General features: G+C 44.0%; 1 protein-coding gene across 8 annotated transcripts in view; it reads left to right on the top strand.

Annotated features, from left to right (window-relative positions):
• CHD3 (chromodomain helicase DNA binding protein 3) overlaps window positions 1-20,657 on the top strand; it is a 1,139,027-nt gene that overhangs the window by 257,942 nt on the left and 860,428 nt on the right. For all 8 annotated transcript variants that reach the window (XM_078670235.1, XM_078670239.1, XM_078670240.1 and 5 more), the window contains exon 7: window positions 8,246-8,378. In XM_078670235.1, coding sequence (XP_078526361.1) covers window positions 8,246-8,378 — 133 coding nt within the window. The remainder of the gene's footprint in view (window positions 1-8,245; window positions 8,379-20,657) is intronic.

The raw sequence follows: 20,657 nt of genomic DNA on the forward strand, positions 1-20,657 counted from the left end.
GAAATTTGAATTCAACAAAACTTACCCTTACGCTGACCCTGATTATACAGCACCTACAAAGGGCTTGAATGAATCAGATGCAACAGATGATAATTCCTCCAATAGTAGTGGGTCAAGCACAGGCTCATACAAACGAGGAGGGAGACGAGGCAATAGAGGCCACAGAGGCAATCAAAGATTCCAGAACCACAACCAAGCACCAAGTTGGGCAATGGCACCACATGCCGGATACGGGCCGCCACCATTCCCCTTTCCACACCCACAATTCCCTATGATGGGTTGGAACCCAGGATGGCATCACCCTCCTCCTCCTCCCCCCCAAAACCAATACCAGCAGCCTTTTTTAGAACGGGGCCGCAGAGGCAGAGGGAGGAACAAGAGAACCCCCAACCAAGTCTCCTGGCAAACAGACGAAGCTGTCGGGAACCGCACGAGGAGCCAGACACCACAACCAGGGGCCAGCAACCAACAAGTCTAATCACCAACTTGTCGGATTTGGAACTCACACCCACGGAACAACGAGTATTAGAGAAAGGACTGGGGTTTGTGCCTACGGCTCGTCCTGATAAATTTAAATTACATTGTGAACTCACGGATTTTTTCCGCAAACTAAAACTGAAGGCCTTTTTTGAAGGTAAAGAGGATCCTGATGCAGAAATGCGTAAGGGAGATACTGGCCTGAGACCAAAATCGACGTTTGTACCCCCTCCGCACACTGTACCAGCTGCTATTACAGCTTTCGAACAAGCAGTGTTCTTGGATTTGGAAGCATGCCCTGAACCGCACCACTTTGGCAACTTCAGCGCCGAGGAGTACCGGGCACTTGATAAACTAAAAAACAACAACGCTATTACCATCAAACCAGCCGATAAAGGTGGCGGCATCGTAATCCAAAATATTAGGGATTATGAGAGGGTATGTGAAGAATTACTGAGTGACACCAACAATTACCTACCACTTACCACAGATCCCTCCCCTGAACTCCAGAATCGTATCACCGATCTGGTCCAGGAGGCCGAATCCAGGGGTCATATATCTAAAAATGAAGCAGACTTTCTTTCGAGGAGTAATAAAATTATTCCATACTTCTACACACTCCCGAAGACTCATAAAAATAAATTGCCCCCACCTGGACGCCCAATTGTGTCGGGAATCGGGTCCATTTTAGAACCCCTGTCAACCTTTTGTGACCAGTTCTTGAAACCAATTGTGCAAAACACACCGACATACCTCAAGGACACGAAAAGCCTGCTACACCAACTGCAATCAATCTCTTTTGAGCCAGATACCATCATCTTGGCCACCTTAGACATTGAGAGCCTATATACCAGTATCCCGCAAGATGAGACTATAACGGTACTAAAGGCCGCCCTGCACTCTACCACTTGGGAATATAACACCCCCAGAGACTTCATAACTGAATGCGCCACCATCGCACTGAAAGAAAATTTCTTCGCATACCAAGGGCGTCTCTTCCTACAATGCTCGGGGACCTCGATGGGCAGTACATTTGCCCCCAGCATAGCGGGGTTGTATGTCGCAGACTTCGAGGCTAAAAACATACTGTCTATTAACAACCCGTTCAGCAGAAATATCACATACTGGAAAAGGTATATTGATGACGTGCTGCTCATCTGGAAGGGCAGCATGGAAAGGCTAACGGAGTTCCTGAACTGGCTTAATACTCTTAACAGATACCTGAAATTCACCCACACCGTGAGCACTACGGAGGTGGTGTTTCTTGATGTGGTTATCACTAAGAGTGGAACAACCTTAACTACTAAGACTCATTACAAAGCTACAGCTAAGAATAACCTGTTGCAGTTCTCTAGCTTTCATCCTCGCCCGTTAAGGGAGAATCTCCCGTATGGTCAATATTTACGGATTCGCCGGAACTGCAGCAACTTAGTTGATTTCAAAACCCAATCAACTGATCTAACAGCTAAACTGGCACAAAGAGGCTACCCCAACCACCTACTAAACAAAGGCTTCAAACGTGCACGGAATCAACCACGGGAAGCACTTCTGGAACCGACTTCGAAAATAACAACAACAGAAGTCCCCCTCACGTGTGTCACCACGTACGGTGCACTATCCAACCAGTTGAAAAAATCAATAAACAAGAACTGGAAAATCGTCACCAGCATCAAGAAGGACTGGCAAAAACCACTGTTTTCCTTTAAGAAAGGGCACAGTCTCAAGGATGCTCTGGTCCACACCAGACCTAAAATACTACCTGCAACCCCGATGAGGAGTATAACTGACACTTGGAACCTTCCTAAAGTGACGGGCCACTTCCCTTGTTCAAACTGCTCTGTCTGTCACCTAACTACCCCGACAAAATCCTTGACTCTGGAACCCGGTAAAACCTGGTGGCAGAAAGCCCACACTAACTGTAACTCTGTCAATGTCGTGTACCTCGTCACCTGCCCATGCTCACTCCGTTACGTGGGTATGACAACCCGTAAAATAAGACTACGGATATGTGAGCACAGAAGTAATATCAGGTGCAAAAAAGCCACGACAAGAATGAGTGACCATTTCCTCCAGACCAATCACACCACCAACGACCTGAAATGGACTGTGATTGAACAAATCGTTGGGGGCCCCAATATATCTGAGAGACTGTTTGAAAAGGAACAGCGTTGGGTGTATCGCCTTGGCACCCATACTAATGGCCTTAATGATGACATTCCTTGGGGTTCTGTTCTCAAATAAATGACTGAAATGAATATCTGTTATCCCAAGATCTGTATCTGTTCCCACCAACTCCCTTTGTCTGCTACGGTGTTACTTTAACTTTCTTAACTTTCCTAGATCAGTTTTTACCACTCCACTGGTCTTGATAACACCCATCCTGAACTCATGAGCCAGTTATACTTTTCACTGACTCTGATTATACCCCTCACGCGCACACCAAATTGCGCTCTTGTGTTTCCATCCGTGTTCAAGTCTCACCTCGTCTGCGCATGCGCATTACGAGTAGTGTCACTATCCCGAATTCCGAAGGAAATCATGTCTGCGCATGCGCCTCAATCCGCGCGTAATTCCCGGAAGTGAGTAGCCTGCCCGGACCAGGCTAGCAGTCTAGCCCTGGAGTACATCCTCAACGCATGCGTGGTAGGAAGGCTGAAACTCCCGGAAGTGGTGTCGCGCCTTTTTCCTCACCGGCAACGCATATAACCGCCTTCACCCTTCCCAACCGGATCGACGAGACCCGGTCCTGAGGGCGTGTAGGCTTATCTGCAGGAGACGGACGCCGTGGGCGTGAGTACGAGTCCGGCTGAGAAACCATTCAGAGCTAAGTAGTGTTAACTGCTGCTTGACCAGGCTTTGGTGTCCCTTTTTCTTCCCTCTGTTTTGCTTTGCAGGATGTGCCAAATGCGCCGTCCCCTCCCTCCCGCGGTCTATGGGGTGGATTTTCATCCCTGGTGAAGTGAGACCCTCCCTCTTTCTCGCCACTTCTTGACTGCTTCATTGCTGACTGGCCACTGGCCATTTGGCCCATTGATCGATGAGTGACAGAATGTTGCGTGTTTATTTTCACTGCCATTTCGCCCTCATTTCACGTATCAATACCCTCCCCTGTGCACTTACACAGTTAGATTTTGCAAAATTGGCAATCTACTTTGACAGTGCCACCATATTAACAATATGACTTATCGTGTAGCCTCAGCCAACGGCAGAGCCACGCACCTCTGCTATTCTGCATGAGTGGTGCACCCTGGCACTATGAGCACTAGAAATAGACTGAATCTGGCTAAATCAATTGACAAAATATTCTAATTATGTTTCTTTTGTCTTGTGTTGTCTGTGTTTTCTTACCTTCACAGGTGCCTTTTTATTTTTAGTCTCTAAATTTTAGAGGCTGGAGGTGTGTGCGTCCTACCTTCGGGTGGTGAAGCCCGCCTCTGTGTTTTTTTGCACTTCACAGATCTTTTAACTTTCAAGCCCTCTGGTAGGGTGGGCCTTAGAGTGCCCATACCGCCGAGGTTTAACACCATAGGTCCTGACGAATGCCAGGTTAATGATACCACACCGGCTGAAACATGTCCATGTCGACCATTCACATATTCACTTAATGCTAGAGGGAGTAAGACCATCCAATTAGTTGGCTCTACTCACCTACACATTTTTTAACCTTGCCCTTGATGGTCTTTGATTAAAATTAAATTTTTGACACATACAAGGCAATTTTAATCTCACCACTTGACACTATTCACGTAATTTTCCACATAGCCCTCCCATCACGAAAACCAGCTCCGCAGTAACTCTGGCGTCGAAGCACACCGGGGTGACATTCGGTCACACCCGGTGGGGCCCGATGATGAAGCAAGTCACCGACCAGGTCGGTGAGTGAGGGCTTTCCTAACAAACCTATTGGGCTTTGTTGTTTCCTTGTGCTCTGTGCCCTTTTTCCACCTGAACCAGAACAGGAACACTCTTTTGTTGTTGTTACATACAGAAGAAAAAGTCCAGGTCTGAATCTGGCTCTGATAATGAGGAAAGCACAACTCGCTCTACACCTGAGTGAAAAAGAAAAGATGAGGCTTCTATCTCATCTAAAATACATTCAAATAAGTTAAAGGCTAGTAAAGCATCTGAAAAACTAGCCTCTAAAGCCCCACTTACCTTATGACTACAGACGTGTCCTTTAACGGATGGGGGGCACAGCTCCAGGAACTAGAAATGAATGGGAAATGGAACGACTAGTAATCAACCTTTTGGAGCTGAAGACAGTGTTTCTTGCATTGCAGGGTTTCCTCCCCATGATCTGCGATTCTTCTGTTCTTGTAAGAATGGACAACACCACCACAATGATTTATCTTGTCAAGAACGTAGGAACAAGATCACACATTCTATTTCTCAAGCTCAGGAGATATGGCAGTGGCTTCTGAAGTACAACATCGCACTTCAGGTGGAACATGTCCCCGGCATACACAACACTTGGGCAAATTCTCTGAGCAGGTGCACAAGTAAATACCACAAATGGGAATTAAATAAGATACAGCTCACCCAGCTCTTCAGAAGATGGGGTACTCCAAAGTTGGATCTTTTCTCAATACTGAGCAACAAAAAACGCAAACATTTTGCCAGTAGATTTCTTCAGAAGGGGGCGTGAAGGGATGCTCTACAGCTTCGATGGTCAGAAATGTTTGCTTATGCATTTCCACCATTCCCTCTCATACCAAGAGTACTTCAGAAGATGCAGTCAGAGCCCTACCATCCAATTCTAATAGCCCCGGCATGGCCAAGACAATTTTGGTTTTCGGAGCTTCTGAGGATGTCTGCGTCCCCGCACTTCCACTACCCACCAATCCACAATCTCATATTAATGAACGATGGGCAGATAGTACACCCGCAGATAGAGTCTCTGAATTTATCCGCTTTGCACCTCCTGACCAGGAATTTGAATCCTTAAATATTCCACATGACTGTAGATCCAGTCTGGATCACTCAAGAGCTTTCACCACTAATAAAACCTATGTAGCAAAATGGAAGAGATTCTGTCCCTGGTACGTAGACAACAATTTACACCCTTTCCAATCTACACCGGATCAGCTATTATCATACCTGCTTCGTTTAGGATTGGCACACTCTTCTATAAGAGTACACTAGGTGGCAATCTTGAGATATCAAAGAAAGCCTGGAGAAATACTACTGTGGTCTTCCACAGTAATAAAGGAATTTATGAAAGGACTCTTCAGGGTGTTTCAACCAGTAGAGCATCCAGCAGTTTTCCTGACAGTTAAATACAGTCCTTGCTCAACTCACGAGGCCACCTTTTGAGTCTATACAGAAGACAGGCATCAAATTTGTCTCCTAGAAGACAGAGCTCTTTCTGGCTCTGACATCGGCCAGGAGAGTAAGCAAGATTCAAACATTCTCAGTCTCAGAACCCTTTATTCAGTTCAAACAGGAGAAGGCACTATTGAGGACAAATCCGAAATTCTTACCTAAAGATCCAAATTCATTTAATCTCAATTAGCCCATTATTTTACCAACGTACTTCCCGAATCCATCTTCTCCTGCAGAGAAGGTTCTCTACACACTAGATGTCAGGTGCAGTTTAAGATTCTACATCAATAAGGCAAAAACATTTCGGATATCTGATCAACTGCTCATATCCTTCTCACCTTCCAGAAAGAGTTATGCTCTTACGAGAAATAGTATATCCAGTTGGACATCATCGGCTATTTCTTACTGCCATGAAAATGCTGGAACACCACTGTCATCAAAGGTGACCGCCCACTGAACACAATAAATGGCTACCTTTACAACTTTATTCACGGGATTTTCGCTCCCAGACATCTGTACAGCAGCAACATGGTTGAATGCCCATACGTTCACCAGGCACTTCTGTTTGGATACAGCATGGAAATGAGATTTGGTGGTTGGGCAAGCAGTGTTGCATCGGCTGTTCAGTAAGGTATACCTTATCTGCTAATCTCAGATATTCTCTGTTTATATGGTTAGATGTTTATGGATTCTAACTTGGGTGTGTAAAGATATATGTATGTGGTATGGATATTATGAATATGTTGTGTTTTCTCACGAACGACATATATTTTTAATTGTGTGACAAATTGTTTATGGCATTTGTTTCTATTCTCAGAGATAAGGTGTTCCTACCCTAAAACACTTCTTGTGATTATATTGTACTGCTTACTATTCTGATTCATAGTCACAGAACAATGGGCTAACCCAAAATTAACTCAAAGGACCGGGGTAACTTATGATAGAGACAAACAATGGTCCAAATGGAAAAAGCAACAAGAGGTATTGGAGAACTGAATATATCAAAAGATCTCCTACCACTATATGGAAAAGAAGAAAAACAGTCTCGTAGATTCAATCCACAGTTACGAGGTTAGGGAACAGAAAAGATTTCAAAAACAGAAGATTAACCCACATACACATAATTGCATTTCTAAAAGTTTAGTTGCATAACTTATAAGTCAGTCTCAAACATCATTCGTATTTACACATTACGTCGAAAACTATTAGCTCCACAAATGGACTCATTTGCAAACTAACAAACAACTCATTTGCGACTCACAATTTGCGAGGCGCTATTTGCCATGTACAATAGTGTGTTTAACACTGTTAGCGATTCCCAATGGAATCGCAAATTGCGAGGCTCATGAATATTAATGAGCCTCTCGCAATTTGCGAGCCCATTGGGAATGGCAGGCGCTCCCAGGTATGGTGGCCTGCTGGACTCAGCAGACCACCATGTCTGGGACTGCTTTTAAATATAGCAGTTTTTTTTTTAATGCAGCCAGTTTTCCTTAATGGAAAACGGGATGCATTTATTTTTATTTTTTAAATGAAACGTTTTCGTTTCATTTTTTAAGGGCAGGTAGTGGTCCCTGGGACCCCTGCCTGCCCTTAAAAAATATTTTCAGAGCCTGTCACATAGGGGAAAGGGTCCCCTAGGGACCCATTTCCATTTGCGACTCCATTACCACCCTCTTGAAGAAGGTGGTAATTTGGGAGTGTTTTGCGACCGCAATTGCTGTTGCAAAACATTTGAGCATGGGTTAGAGAGTCGCTATTTAGAAGGGAACGCCCCTTCCAAATAGCGAGTCTCTAATCACTTTTTTGCGAGCGCAATTCATTTGCGACTCGCAAAATTGTATTAGTACATGGCCATACCAATTTTAGCATGCGCAAATGGGACGCTAACCCATTTGCACATTCTAAAATTGGTCGTACATCTGGCCCGTTGTTTTTTATTTGGTGGGAGATAGGAAAATGCTGTCAGAAATCCAGTGACAAAGGAGGTTGAAATGTAAACTGAGTACTGTGATAAGACAGTTTACTTTTGTTAATACATGCAATGTAATGGTTCCTTAATGTGTAATAATATTTGAGTGAAAATTATCTTCATGAGTCATTTGGTAGTGTTGGAACAGTACATCTGTTAGGAATATAGTAAGTCAGACACATTCACACGTATATCTCCACAAACAGTGGGTAGCCAACCATTCAAGGGTTGCCTAGCTCATTTTACTGGAAAGTAAGAAAGAATATCAACATGTGAATATGAGGGGAAGCCCTTGAATTGTATGCCTGTCTGTTTTGGGGTGCCTTTTACAATTGATTAAAGAATGGTCACGGTTTGCACTGGTTTTTGTAAGCAAGGAAAGGAGATCAAATCGGCATACTTATGAGATGATCATATGCTGTAGCTAGCAATATTTGAATTATTTAAAATGAGCCCTTTACATGTTTTTTTCAGAGTGATGAAGCTGACTTGGAAGAGGAGTCGGACTTGGACAACTCCAGTGTGCACAGTTCTTCTGTCCGCTCCGATAGTTCAGGGCGAATCAAGAAACCTAAGAAAGGGAGACCAGGGAGAAAGAAGAAGAAGAGTAAGTGCAGTTCTGTGTTCAAGCCTCTGCTGGGGTGAGATATTGCTGCCTTATCTGCAGAGCAGCAGTTAGAATGTGCAGAACGTGAGGGTTGCCATTCATGATACAGAGTCAGTGTGTATGAACACTTGGCCTTTGTGGTCCTTTTTGTTGATAAACAAATGCTTTCAGCTTGTAATAAAATGGTGTTCAAGATTCTGATCTCTATATTTTTAGTAGAAAAAGTTCCAGGTTCTGATGGATACTTCTAAAAGCAGATTCCTTATGTATACTTTATCCCCAAGCCTCAGGCAGGATTGAGAAGATTTGAACAGCATTGCTCGTGCACATTAGTAGGTGGCACCGTGCAGACCCGCTTTGACTTTGTTCTGCCCCAGAAATGCCAATGTGGCAACATATAAGTGCTACTCCTGCGCTTCAACATCAGTTCCTTTCTTTACTTACTTTTAAATGCATATCAGAGATAGCTCCCACTTTTTTTGCCAGTTGCCAAGTTTTTTCTCAAAATAATTTTTCAGTGTGCAAGAGAACTATGCCCCTCCTAAAATTACAGGGTTTAAACTTTGTAGGGACTGTTGCAAATAAATGTCTGTGACAGCCCCTGCAAGGTAAGCCTCTTGTGTTTGGGTGGGTGGTGTGACTCCAAGTACTACAAAAAGTATGTTCTTATGAATCCAAAGACAATCCTGGAACATGAAGCAAAGCTGTACATTGCCTAACACTGAAAGATGTCACAGAAGTACCGCACTCACTCGAAGTCACTGACCCATTCCTTCTCTGGGGGCCATCCCTGCCATACATTCTTGTCACGGTCCAAGTCTGCCAATAAGTCAAATCTGGAGCACAAGAATTCATCCTGGTCCTGCCACTCTCAGCCATAGAAATTACGAGCATGTCAGGGAAACTTTTGGTCTTGCTCCCAGTCCTCCCTCAAGGAGACAGCTCCGCAACTGATCTCAATGCAGTCTGAGTTTTTTTTAGCCATCGGCACGACATAACAAATGGAGGCCTTTAAAGAGGCTGTGTTGTGAATCTTTGGCACTCTTCCAGTTCCCTTTGGTGCATGTTTGGGCCCCAAGGATTTTCAGAGGCCTCCAGTTGGGATACCCCGGTGGGTCTGCCCTCTGTGCTGTCTCCACATCCTGAACCCATCTTGGGTTCTGCTCTTGCATCATAGCCAATTTACAGTGAGTCACCAAAATACACACCAGTCTGTTTGACGTCAATGTTGGCTCTGCCGCCATCAGAGTAAGACTTGCCTCAATAGTTCTAACTGATTCCAAGACTAATTCATCTTGGCCCGATCAGGGTCCCGTCCTGAAGCCATACCGATGCACCCAGTCTCCAGTTCAGTCCAATTAAGACAGAAGCTTGCATTTACCTAGGATACGCACCACAGCACTGATAATGATGGGGATTAGTAACCCCCACACTATAATAATACCAGTCTGTACATGGATTTGCAGGAGGCCAGTGGGTTGGACACTGGGTTGTGTTCTCCCCTAGACCGTCAACAGAAGAGAGTGCTTCCTTTGATATGGTACCCTATGTATTTTTGCCCCTTTCAAGGCTACTCCTGAAGTTTTGTGTACTGGCAACATCAAGAAATACCTCCCTTTCAATAAGCACCCCAATCCTTTTGGGGTTCAAACAGACAATGCCTACACAACCAGGGACAGCAAACTTCCCAGTCCCCTCCCCTGCAGCTTAGGCATTCAACCAGCCATGCACTGCTATTCCTTTTCTACTAACCCCATCTTCTGGCCACATCAGATATGCACATTTTCAGCTTTTTCCAAGAGGTGCAAGTTCTTTTAGCAAAAGGAGCCATAGAGAAGGTTCAAGCCCCGGAAATAGGGACTGGCAGTTGCTACTGCTCTTCTCCTGTGCAGAAGAAAGCCAGGCTACTGGCTTTGGACCTGCAGAACTCCTACTTCCATGCATCTTTCCTACAGACCCACAGTCCCCAGCCTTGCCAGTGCCCTTTGGGTAGTCACAAATGTGATGGCAGTGGTCGCGGCACACCTTTAGAGGTTGTCGATTCCAGTTTTCCTGTACCTCATCGACTCTGTTAAAGCGAGATAGCCACAGTCAGTTATAGAAATATCCTTTGGGTAGTCACAAATGTGATGGCAGTGGTCGCAGCACACCTTTAGAGGTTGTTGATTCCAGTTTTCCTGTACCTCATCGACTCTGTTAAAGCGAGAGCCACAGTCAGTTGTAGAAATATCCAGATGATGGCAAACATCCTGACTTCATTGGGGTTCTCCATCAATGTGCTGAAGTCACACCTAACTCCTTTGTAAGGACTCCCTTTCACTGGGCCATTGTGTATACTGTGGTATTTTGGGCCTTGTTTTTGTCACTAGTCCAGGATATTTGACCTACGATCTTGATGTATCAGTCTTTGTCCTGGGTCTCAGTGATACTTGTTGTGAGGCTTCTGTGTCTCTTGGTCTCCTACTCGGAGACTGTGCTGGTTGGCATATGTAGGGCCTGTACGGTCTGAAGTGGAACCTGTCTCAGTGGTGCCAGCACCAGAGCTGATGGCAGTGGTGGATGCATCATTGCTGGGATGGGGAGACCATCTGGGATCAGATGGGGGTCCAAAGACTCTGGTCTTCAGAGGAGGCAAGTCTCCACATCAACCTGTTTTAGTTTTGGGCCATTCATCTGGCCCTAAACTTTTTTCTACTATCCACCAGAGAGAGGATGGTTCAGGTTCTCATGGACACCATCACCATGTAATACTGCAACAAACAGGGCAGGTGGGCTCCTGTGACTAGAGGTACTTAGTCTCTTGAGCTTGCATTTCTCTGGTTGTGAACCACCTGGCAGGATCTTAGAACGCTGCGGCGAGCAAACCCAGCCAGCAGCACCTGGGGGATCACGAATGGTAGTTACATTCTAGGAATCTTCCAGCAAAGGAAATACCCTTTGCTAGATCTTCTCACCACTGTCTATAACTCGCAGTGTCAAAATATTTTCACATTGGAGTTACCAAGAAGGCTGGCTCTCTGAGAGGCATTCCAGATAGGGTGGAGCACAGGACTTCTGTACTCTGTCATGTTGCTGCCTCTATTTCCCCGAGCTCTGATGAAGATCAATAATCACCAGGCACAAGTCATCCTAATGGCTCTAAAATGGGTAAGGAGAGTGTGGTATCCAAAAATTCTGGATGTGACTATCAGGTCACCGATTCGGCAGGATCTTATGCTGCATCGGGTCAAGGTCCTGCATCCGAACCCACACAATATGAACCTCTATACATGGAGACTGAGCGGCAGCAGCTGACCACGTTTGATCTTCCTCTCTAAGTTGTGGATGTCATCATTGCTGTCTTGGCTCTGGACTCAAGTTTGTGGTCTGGGGTGGCACCCATAATATGGACCCATTACAGGCCAAACTGTTAAATATCTTGTTAGTTTTATGTTTAGCCCAGCAAGGACTTTAAATTGGTACTAATAAAGGCTATTTGTAGACCCTTGCAGGCTTATTATGTTTGCCAGATCAGTTATCCTTGTTCAGACCCTCTATTGTGATGAGGTTTATGAAAGATTTGACTTATGTTTCCTCCCCAAATCTTTGTGATGCCACTGTTGGATCTGTATATGGACATCACTTTCCGCATGTACACTTCCTTCGAACCAGTGCACTGCTGTGCCGTACATCTCCTGACTCTAAAGACTGTATTTCTGGTTGCGATAGCTTCAGCTTGTCACATGAGTGAACTCCAAGCTCTCTTAGTGCAGCCACTTTACACCATGTTTTTCCTAGATACAGTGGTGTTGAGGACCAAGGCAGCTGTTTTCGGAAAGGATGTAACTGCTTTTCACATTTTCCAATCCATTACTCGCTCAGCATTCTTTACACTGCCTCACCCCTCGAAAGAAGAGGAGAGACTCCATTGACTGGATCCCTAGACAGCCTTAAGAATTTACATCAATTGCACCAAAGACTTTCAGGTGAGCAATCAGTTTTTTGTTAGATTTTCTTGAGTTGAGCAAGGACTGGCTTTGCAAAAGAGCACTCTGTCAAAGTGGATAGTCCTCTGCATTGAGATTGCTATGCATATGCCAAAAAGCAGCCTCCGGAAGGGCTGAGGCCCATTCCACCAGGGCTAAGCCTACTGCCTTCGCGTTAGCCTGTTCTTGATAGCTGAAGTGTATAACAAAGTTTTGGATGGAATGCATTTATTAATCTCAGCCACTGGTAATTACTCGGGCCAAATCCCATTCCATTATTATTTTGCACACCATGCCATCTCAGTTTGGACCTAGCTGTATGTAAATCACTCTTGACCTTGCTTCAATAGAAACAGTCCACCAGAAACTACCTGGTCAGATCCTCTCAGAGCCAGAACACAAGCAGCCCAAGACACGTTTTGCCCTCATTAGGGCTCATCAGTCAGGTACAGTTTGGTTCCAGATGCACAGTGTGCACGGGACACACATTTGGCCATACTCATCCCACAAAGGGCGTTTCACTACGGTATACAGAAAAGCGAAGAATGGAATGTTTAAATTAATCTCAACCACTGGTTATTATTTGGGCATGCATCACAGTCCATCGTTATTTTGGCCACCATGCCACATTAGTTTGCATCCAGCCATATGCAAACCAGTCTTGACCCTGCTCCAATAGGAACAGTCCATCTTGAACTACCAGACAGGTCCTCCTTGAACCGGAACACAAGCAACTCAAGACCAGCTTCTCCCTGATTGGGGCTGTTTAGTTATTTGTATTTTGGTTCCAGTGAAACAGTGAGCACAGGACCCCGGCTTCGACAGGTCACATAGAAGGAAAGCTGCTGTGCTGGTGTAGAGTTGCTGGTGGTGTCTCAGACCACAGAGCAAACAGTCTGTCAGGTTAGGCAGCCATATTGAGATAACGTGCTGCTGTAAGATTATTTAATTTAATTATTTAATTAACAGGTTTAGACTTATATCTTTAATTTATAATTTACTCAACACCTTCAAATTATTATAACTCGTGCACCTTCATTCTCAGTATATTCAACTCGCTAACCACACTACATTAACTATAACTCGCCACCTAACATGCACTGTATTCTCATAAAACATGTGATTTGCGATGTAATAACTATTATTGTAAATGGTATAAGTGATATAATATAAAAGGGTATAAGCAGTGCGTGGAGAATGCATATGTTTTAGTTCATGGAGTGTGGCTACTGAGTTGAATACGCTGTGTATGAAGGTGCGCGAATTATATTTTTAAAGTGTTGCATGAATTCTAAATTGAAGGTATTGGTTTAAAATGATTCATTTTGGTGTAGTTTAAGTTTGGTTTGTAGTTAAAAAATAAATAAACTTACATTAATTTTAAGGTGATGCATAATGTATAAAGTGAAGGTATAACTATAGCTTTACAATTTGTGAAGTTTGTTTATTTTAAGTTTGGTTTGTATAGAAAGAAGAAGTAAAATTTTCCTAAATATAACAACGGTTTAACCTTTATATTTTTTCTTTGAATTTCAATGTTTTTTTATTTTTAATAAAAATATGTTCTAAATTGTAGAGTTTACAATCATTGAGTGTAGTGTTATTAAGAAGAGGGTGTTGCAAAGTGTACTGTTGTAGATTGGAGTGCGTTACAGTGGAGTGGTGTAGAGTGGAGTGGCGTAGAGTGGAGCGGTGTACAGTGAATTTGGGTAGAGTGAAGTGATGTGAAGTGGAGTGACATAGCGTAGTGTAATACGTTGATATACAGTACAGTGACGTGTTGTGTTGTATAGTGTAGTAGTGTTGAGTGCAATAGAATGGACAAGCAAAGCGTAGAGTTGAGAAAAGTGTTATAAATTTAAGTGGAATCTTGTACAGTACAGTGGAGTGGTGTCGTAGAGGGGAGCACAGAGTTATACACTGGGGTATAGGGGCATAGCATGGAGTAGAGGGTTGTACAGTGTAGTCTATCGGCATAGAGTCCAGAACCGTGTTATATAGTAGGACACTGTATAGTAGTGTCTTGTAGAGTGGATTTGCATAGAGTGCACTAGAGTGTAGTACTGTGGGGTGCTGTATGTTGGAGCAGTGCAGTACAGTGATGTATAGTGGCGCACAGTGTAGTAGAGTGTTTTAGAGTGGATTTCATACGTTGTGATACAGTGGAGCGATGTAGTCTTGAGTGTTGTCCTGTTCAATAGAGTGGGGTAAAGTGTCATGCAGTGGAGTGGAGTCCAGTGGAGTAGAATGTTCTACAGTGGAGTGGCTTGCAGTCGAGTATAGTGGAATGGCGTAGTATACAGTGAAGTAAAGTGTTGTAGAGTAGAGTGGAGTGGTGTGTGGTACAGTGTAGTGGAGTGGTGCATTGTAGAGTGTCTTATAGTGGAGTATCACAGAGTAGAGAAAATTGTTGTACAGTGGAGTGGGGCGGAGTAGAGTGTGGTACATTGTGGAGTGGCGTAGACTGTCTTACAGTTGGGTGGCATAGAGTAGCATACATTGGAGTGGCATAGAGTGCAGTAGTGGAGTACATGAAATAGAGTCTCGTAGAGTATATTAACTGGGGTCAAGTGACATAGAGGGATTTGCGTAGAGTTTCATAGAGTGGAGTACAGTGTGGTAAAGAGTAAATTAAAGTGCTATACGCTGATATTGACAGGAGTACATTGTTGTACAGTGTAGTGCTGTACAGTGACCTATACTGTGGTACAGTTGAGGTGCGTAGACTCTTGTTGAGTGGAGTATAGTGTGGTTGAGAAGAGCCCAGTGTTGTGGCATGGAGTGTAGTTGGATAGGAATTGTGTAGTGTATACAGTGCATTGTACAGTGGAGTACTGTATAGTGAAGTGGTATAGAGTGGAATAGCATAGACTGTAGTGGGGTAGAATGGGATTGCGTACAGTGGAACAGTGTAAAGTACAGTGTCGGGGAGAAATTTTGTGAAAGTATTTCAACAACAGATATCACTAAGTTAAAATGCCTTTATAACTTATAAAATACTTACCATAATGTGTAATCCTGCCAAATTTCATGGGGTTCCGTCCAGCCATATTTGCTCTGTGAGATACAAAAGCCCATGGAAAATGTATTGGTAGGAAAACGCGTTTTAGGGTGTCCTTTTTTATCTTTGCACTCCCTTGACCAATCACTGTGAAACTGCAAATGTAGAAAAAAACTATAGACCTGGAAAGTTTTGTGGGGATTCGTCAAAGTTTTTAATGGTGAAAAATCAGAGGAATTCCTATCTCTGGTAACCCTAACTATAACTACAGCCACTCTGTAACTATATATATGTGTGTGAGTGTATGTGTATATTTATATATAGATTGATGACGGCTGCTGCGCAGCCGAAACGCGTCTCTCTGTCGCAGGGTCGGGGGAGACCCAAGAAAATAAATATTGCCATATCTTGACAGCCTTGTGTACGTGCCTTCTTCATATGGAGTAGGATTTGGGTTATATATATATCGCTGACGCACTCGGTAGCGGGTGGTGGGAACGCAACGGCAAGATCGCGTAAAATCACAATGCTGCAATAATTACCAGCGCTCACGGGGGGGTAAATCCTTGATACGGATTTATTTGGCACAGAAAAAATGAAAAAACAAACGCATTTCAGCCTGACGAAGGCGTACCGCTGAAATTCGTTTGTTTTTCCATTTTTTCTGTGCCAGATAAATCCGTATCAAGGATTTACCCCCCGTGAGTGCTGGTAATTATTCATTGCAGCGTTGATATATATATACATATATATACATACATATATGTGACTGTGAACAAGGGCAACTGCCCGAAACGCGTCAGTCTCGTGTACTGCTTTTTGCCAAATAAAGAAGAACTTGCCTAGATTTTGGGATTGGAGTTGCCTTCTGTTTCTGGGGCTCCGGAATTGCAGTTGTGCTTTGCTTGGCATATATATATATATATATATATATATATATATATATATATATATATGTATTTTTTTTTTCCAAAGTGCCCGTGAGCATTGGAAGGCACTCAACACCATCTTATTCATTTCGATGCAAAGCCGCATTGACTCCGCCAGCATGTGTCGCCGACGCGTTTCGAGGCATTCGCCTCTTCTTCATGGGCTTCCGCTGACAAGAACGGCATCACAGGCTCGCATTGTTTTCACCACGGGCATCTTTTATTTCAACTCTTACCCTTGACTCGATTATAGTGCCTTCTGGGACCTGTGGTACAACAATACAAGTTCATTAGTTCCTTTGGTAAGGGCGATGCAGTTTTGAATATTTAGCGCTTTAAAATTCCTTAGTAGGATGCGGTGTCAATTGCGGCTTTTCTTTAGCATTTGGGATGATGTGCCAAGCGGAATTTGAATAGTTCTAACCGCAGCCTCTTTTGGTTCAAGACGGTGCTCTTCCTACGGCAAGGGCTGCCGCGATAATGTTTTTTCCAAAGTGCCCGTGAGCATTGGAAGGCACTCAACACCATCTTATTCATTTCGATGCAAAGCCGCATTGACTCCGCCAGCATGTGTCGCCGACGCGTTTCGAGGCATTCGCCTCTTCTTCATGGGCTTCCGCTGACAAGAACGGCATCACAGGCTCGCATTGTTTTCACCACGGGCATCTTTTATTTCAACTCTTACCCTTGACTCGATTATAGTGCCTTCTGGGACCTGCGGTACAACAATACAAGTTCATTCGTTCCTTTGGTAAGGGCGATGCAGTTTTGTATATTTAGCGCTTTAAAATTCCTTAGTAGGATGCGGTGTCAATTGCAGCTTTTCTTTAGCATTTGGGATGATGTGCCAAGCGGAATTTGAATAGTTCTAATCGCAGCCTCTTTTGGTTCAAGACGGTGCTCTTCCTACGGCAAGGGCTGCCGCGATAATGTTTTTTCCAAAGTGCCCGTGAGCATTGGAAGGCACTCAACACCATCTTATTCATTTCGATGCAAAGCCGCATTGACTCCGCCAGCATGTGTCGCCGACGCGTTTCGAGGCATTCGCCTCTTCTTCATGGGCTTCCGCTGACAAGAACGGCATCACAGGCTCGCATTGTTTTCACCACGGGCATCTTTTATTTCAACTCTTACCCTTGACTCGATTATAGTGCCTTCTGGGACCTGTGGTACAACAATACAAGTTCATTAGTTCCTTTGGTAAGGGCGATGCAGTTTTGTATATTTAGCGCTTTAAAATTCCTTAGTAGGATGCGGTGTCAATTGCAGCTTTTCTTTAGCATTTGGGATGATGTGCCAAGCGGAATTTGAATAGTTCTAACCGCAGCCTCTTTTGGTTCAAGACGGTGCTCTTCCTACGGCAAGGGCTGCCGCGATAATGTTTTTTCCAAAGTGCCCGTGAGCATTGGAAGGCACTCAACACCATCTTATTCATTTCGATGCAAAGCCGCATTGACTCCGCCAGCATGTGTCGCCGACGCGTTTTTAATGGTGAAAAATCAGAGGAATTCCTATCTCTGGTAACCCTAACTATAACTACAGCCACTCTGTAACTATATATATGTGTGTGAGTGTATGTGTATATTTATATATAGATTGATGACGGCTGCTGCGCAGCCGAAACGCGTCTTTCTGTCGCAGGGTTGGGGGAGACCCAAGAAAATAAATATTGCCATATCTTGACAGCCTTGTGTACGTGCCTTCTTCATATGGAGTAGGATTTGGGTTATATATATATCGCTGACGCACTCGGTAGCGGGTGGTGGGAACGCAACGGCAAGATCGCGTAAAATCACAATGCTGCAATAATTACCAGCGCTCACGGGGGGGTAAATCCTTGATACGGATTTATTTGGCACAGAAAAAATGAAAAAACAAACGCATTTCAGCCTGACGAAGGCGTACCGCTGAAATTCGTTTGTTTTTCCATTTTTTCTGTGCCAGATAAATCCGTATCAAGGATTTACCCCCCGTGAGTGCTGGTAATTATTCATTGCAGCGTTGATATATATATACATATATATACATACATATATGTGACTGTGAACAAGGGCAACTGCCCGAAACGCTTCAGTCTCGTGTACTGCTTTTTGCCAAATAAAGAAGAACTTGCCTAGATTTTGGGATTGGAGTTGCCTTCTGTTTCTGGGGCTCCGGAATTGCAGTTGTGCTTTGCTTGGCATATATATATATATATATATATATATATATATATATATATATATATATATATATATATATATTTTTTTTTTTCCAAAGTGCCCGTGAGCATTGGAAGGCACTCAACACCATCTTATTCATTTCGATGCAAAGCCGCATTGACTCCGCCAGCATGTGTCGCCGACGCGTTTCGAGGCATTCGCCTCTTCTTCATGGGCTTCCGCTGACAAGAACGGCATCACAGGCTCGCATTGTTTTCACCACGGGCATCTTTTATTTCAACTCTTACCCTTGACTCGATTATAGTGCCTTCTGGGACCTGTGGTACAACAATACAAGTTCATTAGTTCCTTTGGTAAGGGCGATGCAGTTTTGTATATTTAGCGCTTTAAAATTCCTTAGTAGGATGCGGTGTCAATTGCGGCTTTTCTTTAGCATTTGGGATGATGTGCCAAGCGGAATTTGAATAGTTCTAACCGCAGCCTCTTTTGGTTCAAGACGGTGCTCTTCCTACGGCAAGGGCTGCCGCGATAATGTTTTTTCCAAAGTGCCCGTGAGCATTGGAAGGCACTCAACACCATCTTATTCATTTCGATGCAAAGCCGCATTGACTCCGCCAGCATGTGTCGCCGACGCGTTTCGAGGCATTCGCCTCTTCTTCATGGGCTTCCGCTGACAAGAACGGCATCACAGGCTCGCATTGTTTTCACCACGGGCATCTTTTATTTCAACTCTTACCCTTGACTCGATTATAGTGCCTTCTGGGACCTGCGGTACAACAATACAAGTTCATTAGTTCCTTTGGTAAGGGCGATGCAGTTTTGTATATTTAGCGCTTTAAAATTCCTTAGTAGGATGCGGTGTCAATTGCAGCTTTTCTTTAGCATTTGGGATGATGTGCCAAGCGGAATTTGAATAGTTCTAATCGCAGCCTCTTTTGGTTCAAGACGGTGCTCTTCCTACGGCAAGGGCTGCCGCGATAATGTTTTTTCCAAAGTGCCCGTGAGCATTGGAAGGCACTCAACACCATCTTATTCATTTCGATGCAAAGCCGCATTGACTCCGCCAGCATGTGTCGCCGACGCGTTTCGAGGCATTCGCCTCTTCTTCATGGGCTTCCGCTGACAAGAACGGCATCACAGGCTCGCATTGTTTTCACCACGGGCATCTTTTATTTCAACTCTTACCCTTGACTCGATTATAGTGCCTTCTGGGACCTGTGGTACAACAATACAAGTTCATTAGTTCCTTTGGTAAGGGCGATGCAGTTTTGTATATTTAGCGCTTTAAAATTCCTTAGTAGGATGCGGTGTCAATTGCAGCTTTTCTTTAGCATTTGGGATGATGTTCCAAGCGGAATTTGAATAGTTCTAACCGCAGCCTCTTTTGGTTCAAGACGGTGCTCTTCCTACGGCAAGGGCTGCCGCAATAATGTTTTTTCCAAAGTGCCCGTGAGCATTGGAAGGCACTCAACACCATCTTATTCATTTCGATGCAAAGCCGCATTGACTCCGCCAGCATGTGTCGCCGACGCGTTTCGAGGCATTCGCCTCTTCTTCATGGGCTTCCGCTGACAAGAACGGCATCACAGGCTCGCATTGTTTTCACCACGGGCATCTTTTATTTCAACTCTTACCCTTGACTCGATTATAGTGCCTTCTGGGACCTGTGGTACAACAATACAAGTTCATTAGTTCCTTTTTGTATAATTTCAAAAATATTTTTCTATTCTTAACAACAACAATGTTGGTCTACAATTTACATGCTCCACAAGTAAAAAACAAATTGACTTTCTATACACCAAGATTTATATTTCTGAAGGAAAAATCGAATCCACCTTGTTCCGCAAAAAGACGTCCACCAATAGTGTGTTACATGGAACTAGTTTCCACCCGAAAGCCCTTCTTCATAGCATACCATATGGAGAATTCATAAGACTAAAAAGAAATTGTTCCAAAGCTGAAGATGCAGAAGTCCAAATGGGAGAAAGCAAGGCAAGATTTGCATCAAGAGGATACGATGATCGTGTCCTAAAGAAATGTAAAAAGAAGGCGGACAAAAAAACAAGAGCAGAAATTTTGGTAGAAAAACCCAAAACCAATACTGAGAAGGATCCACCGAGATTTGTACTACATACAATAAAGAGAGTGGAATCATTGCGAACAAGATGAAGAAATATTGGCATCTCATATCTGGGGACCCGGACATAGGAGATCTAGTAGGC

This window comes from Lissotriton helveticus, chromosome 12 (assembly GCF_964261635.1).
Source record: "Lissotriton helveticus chromosome 12, aLisHel1.1, whole genome shotgun sequence".
Lineage (NCBI taxonomy): Eukaryota > Metazoa > Chordata > Amphibia > Caudata > Salamandridae > Lissotriton > Lissotriton helveticus.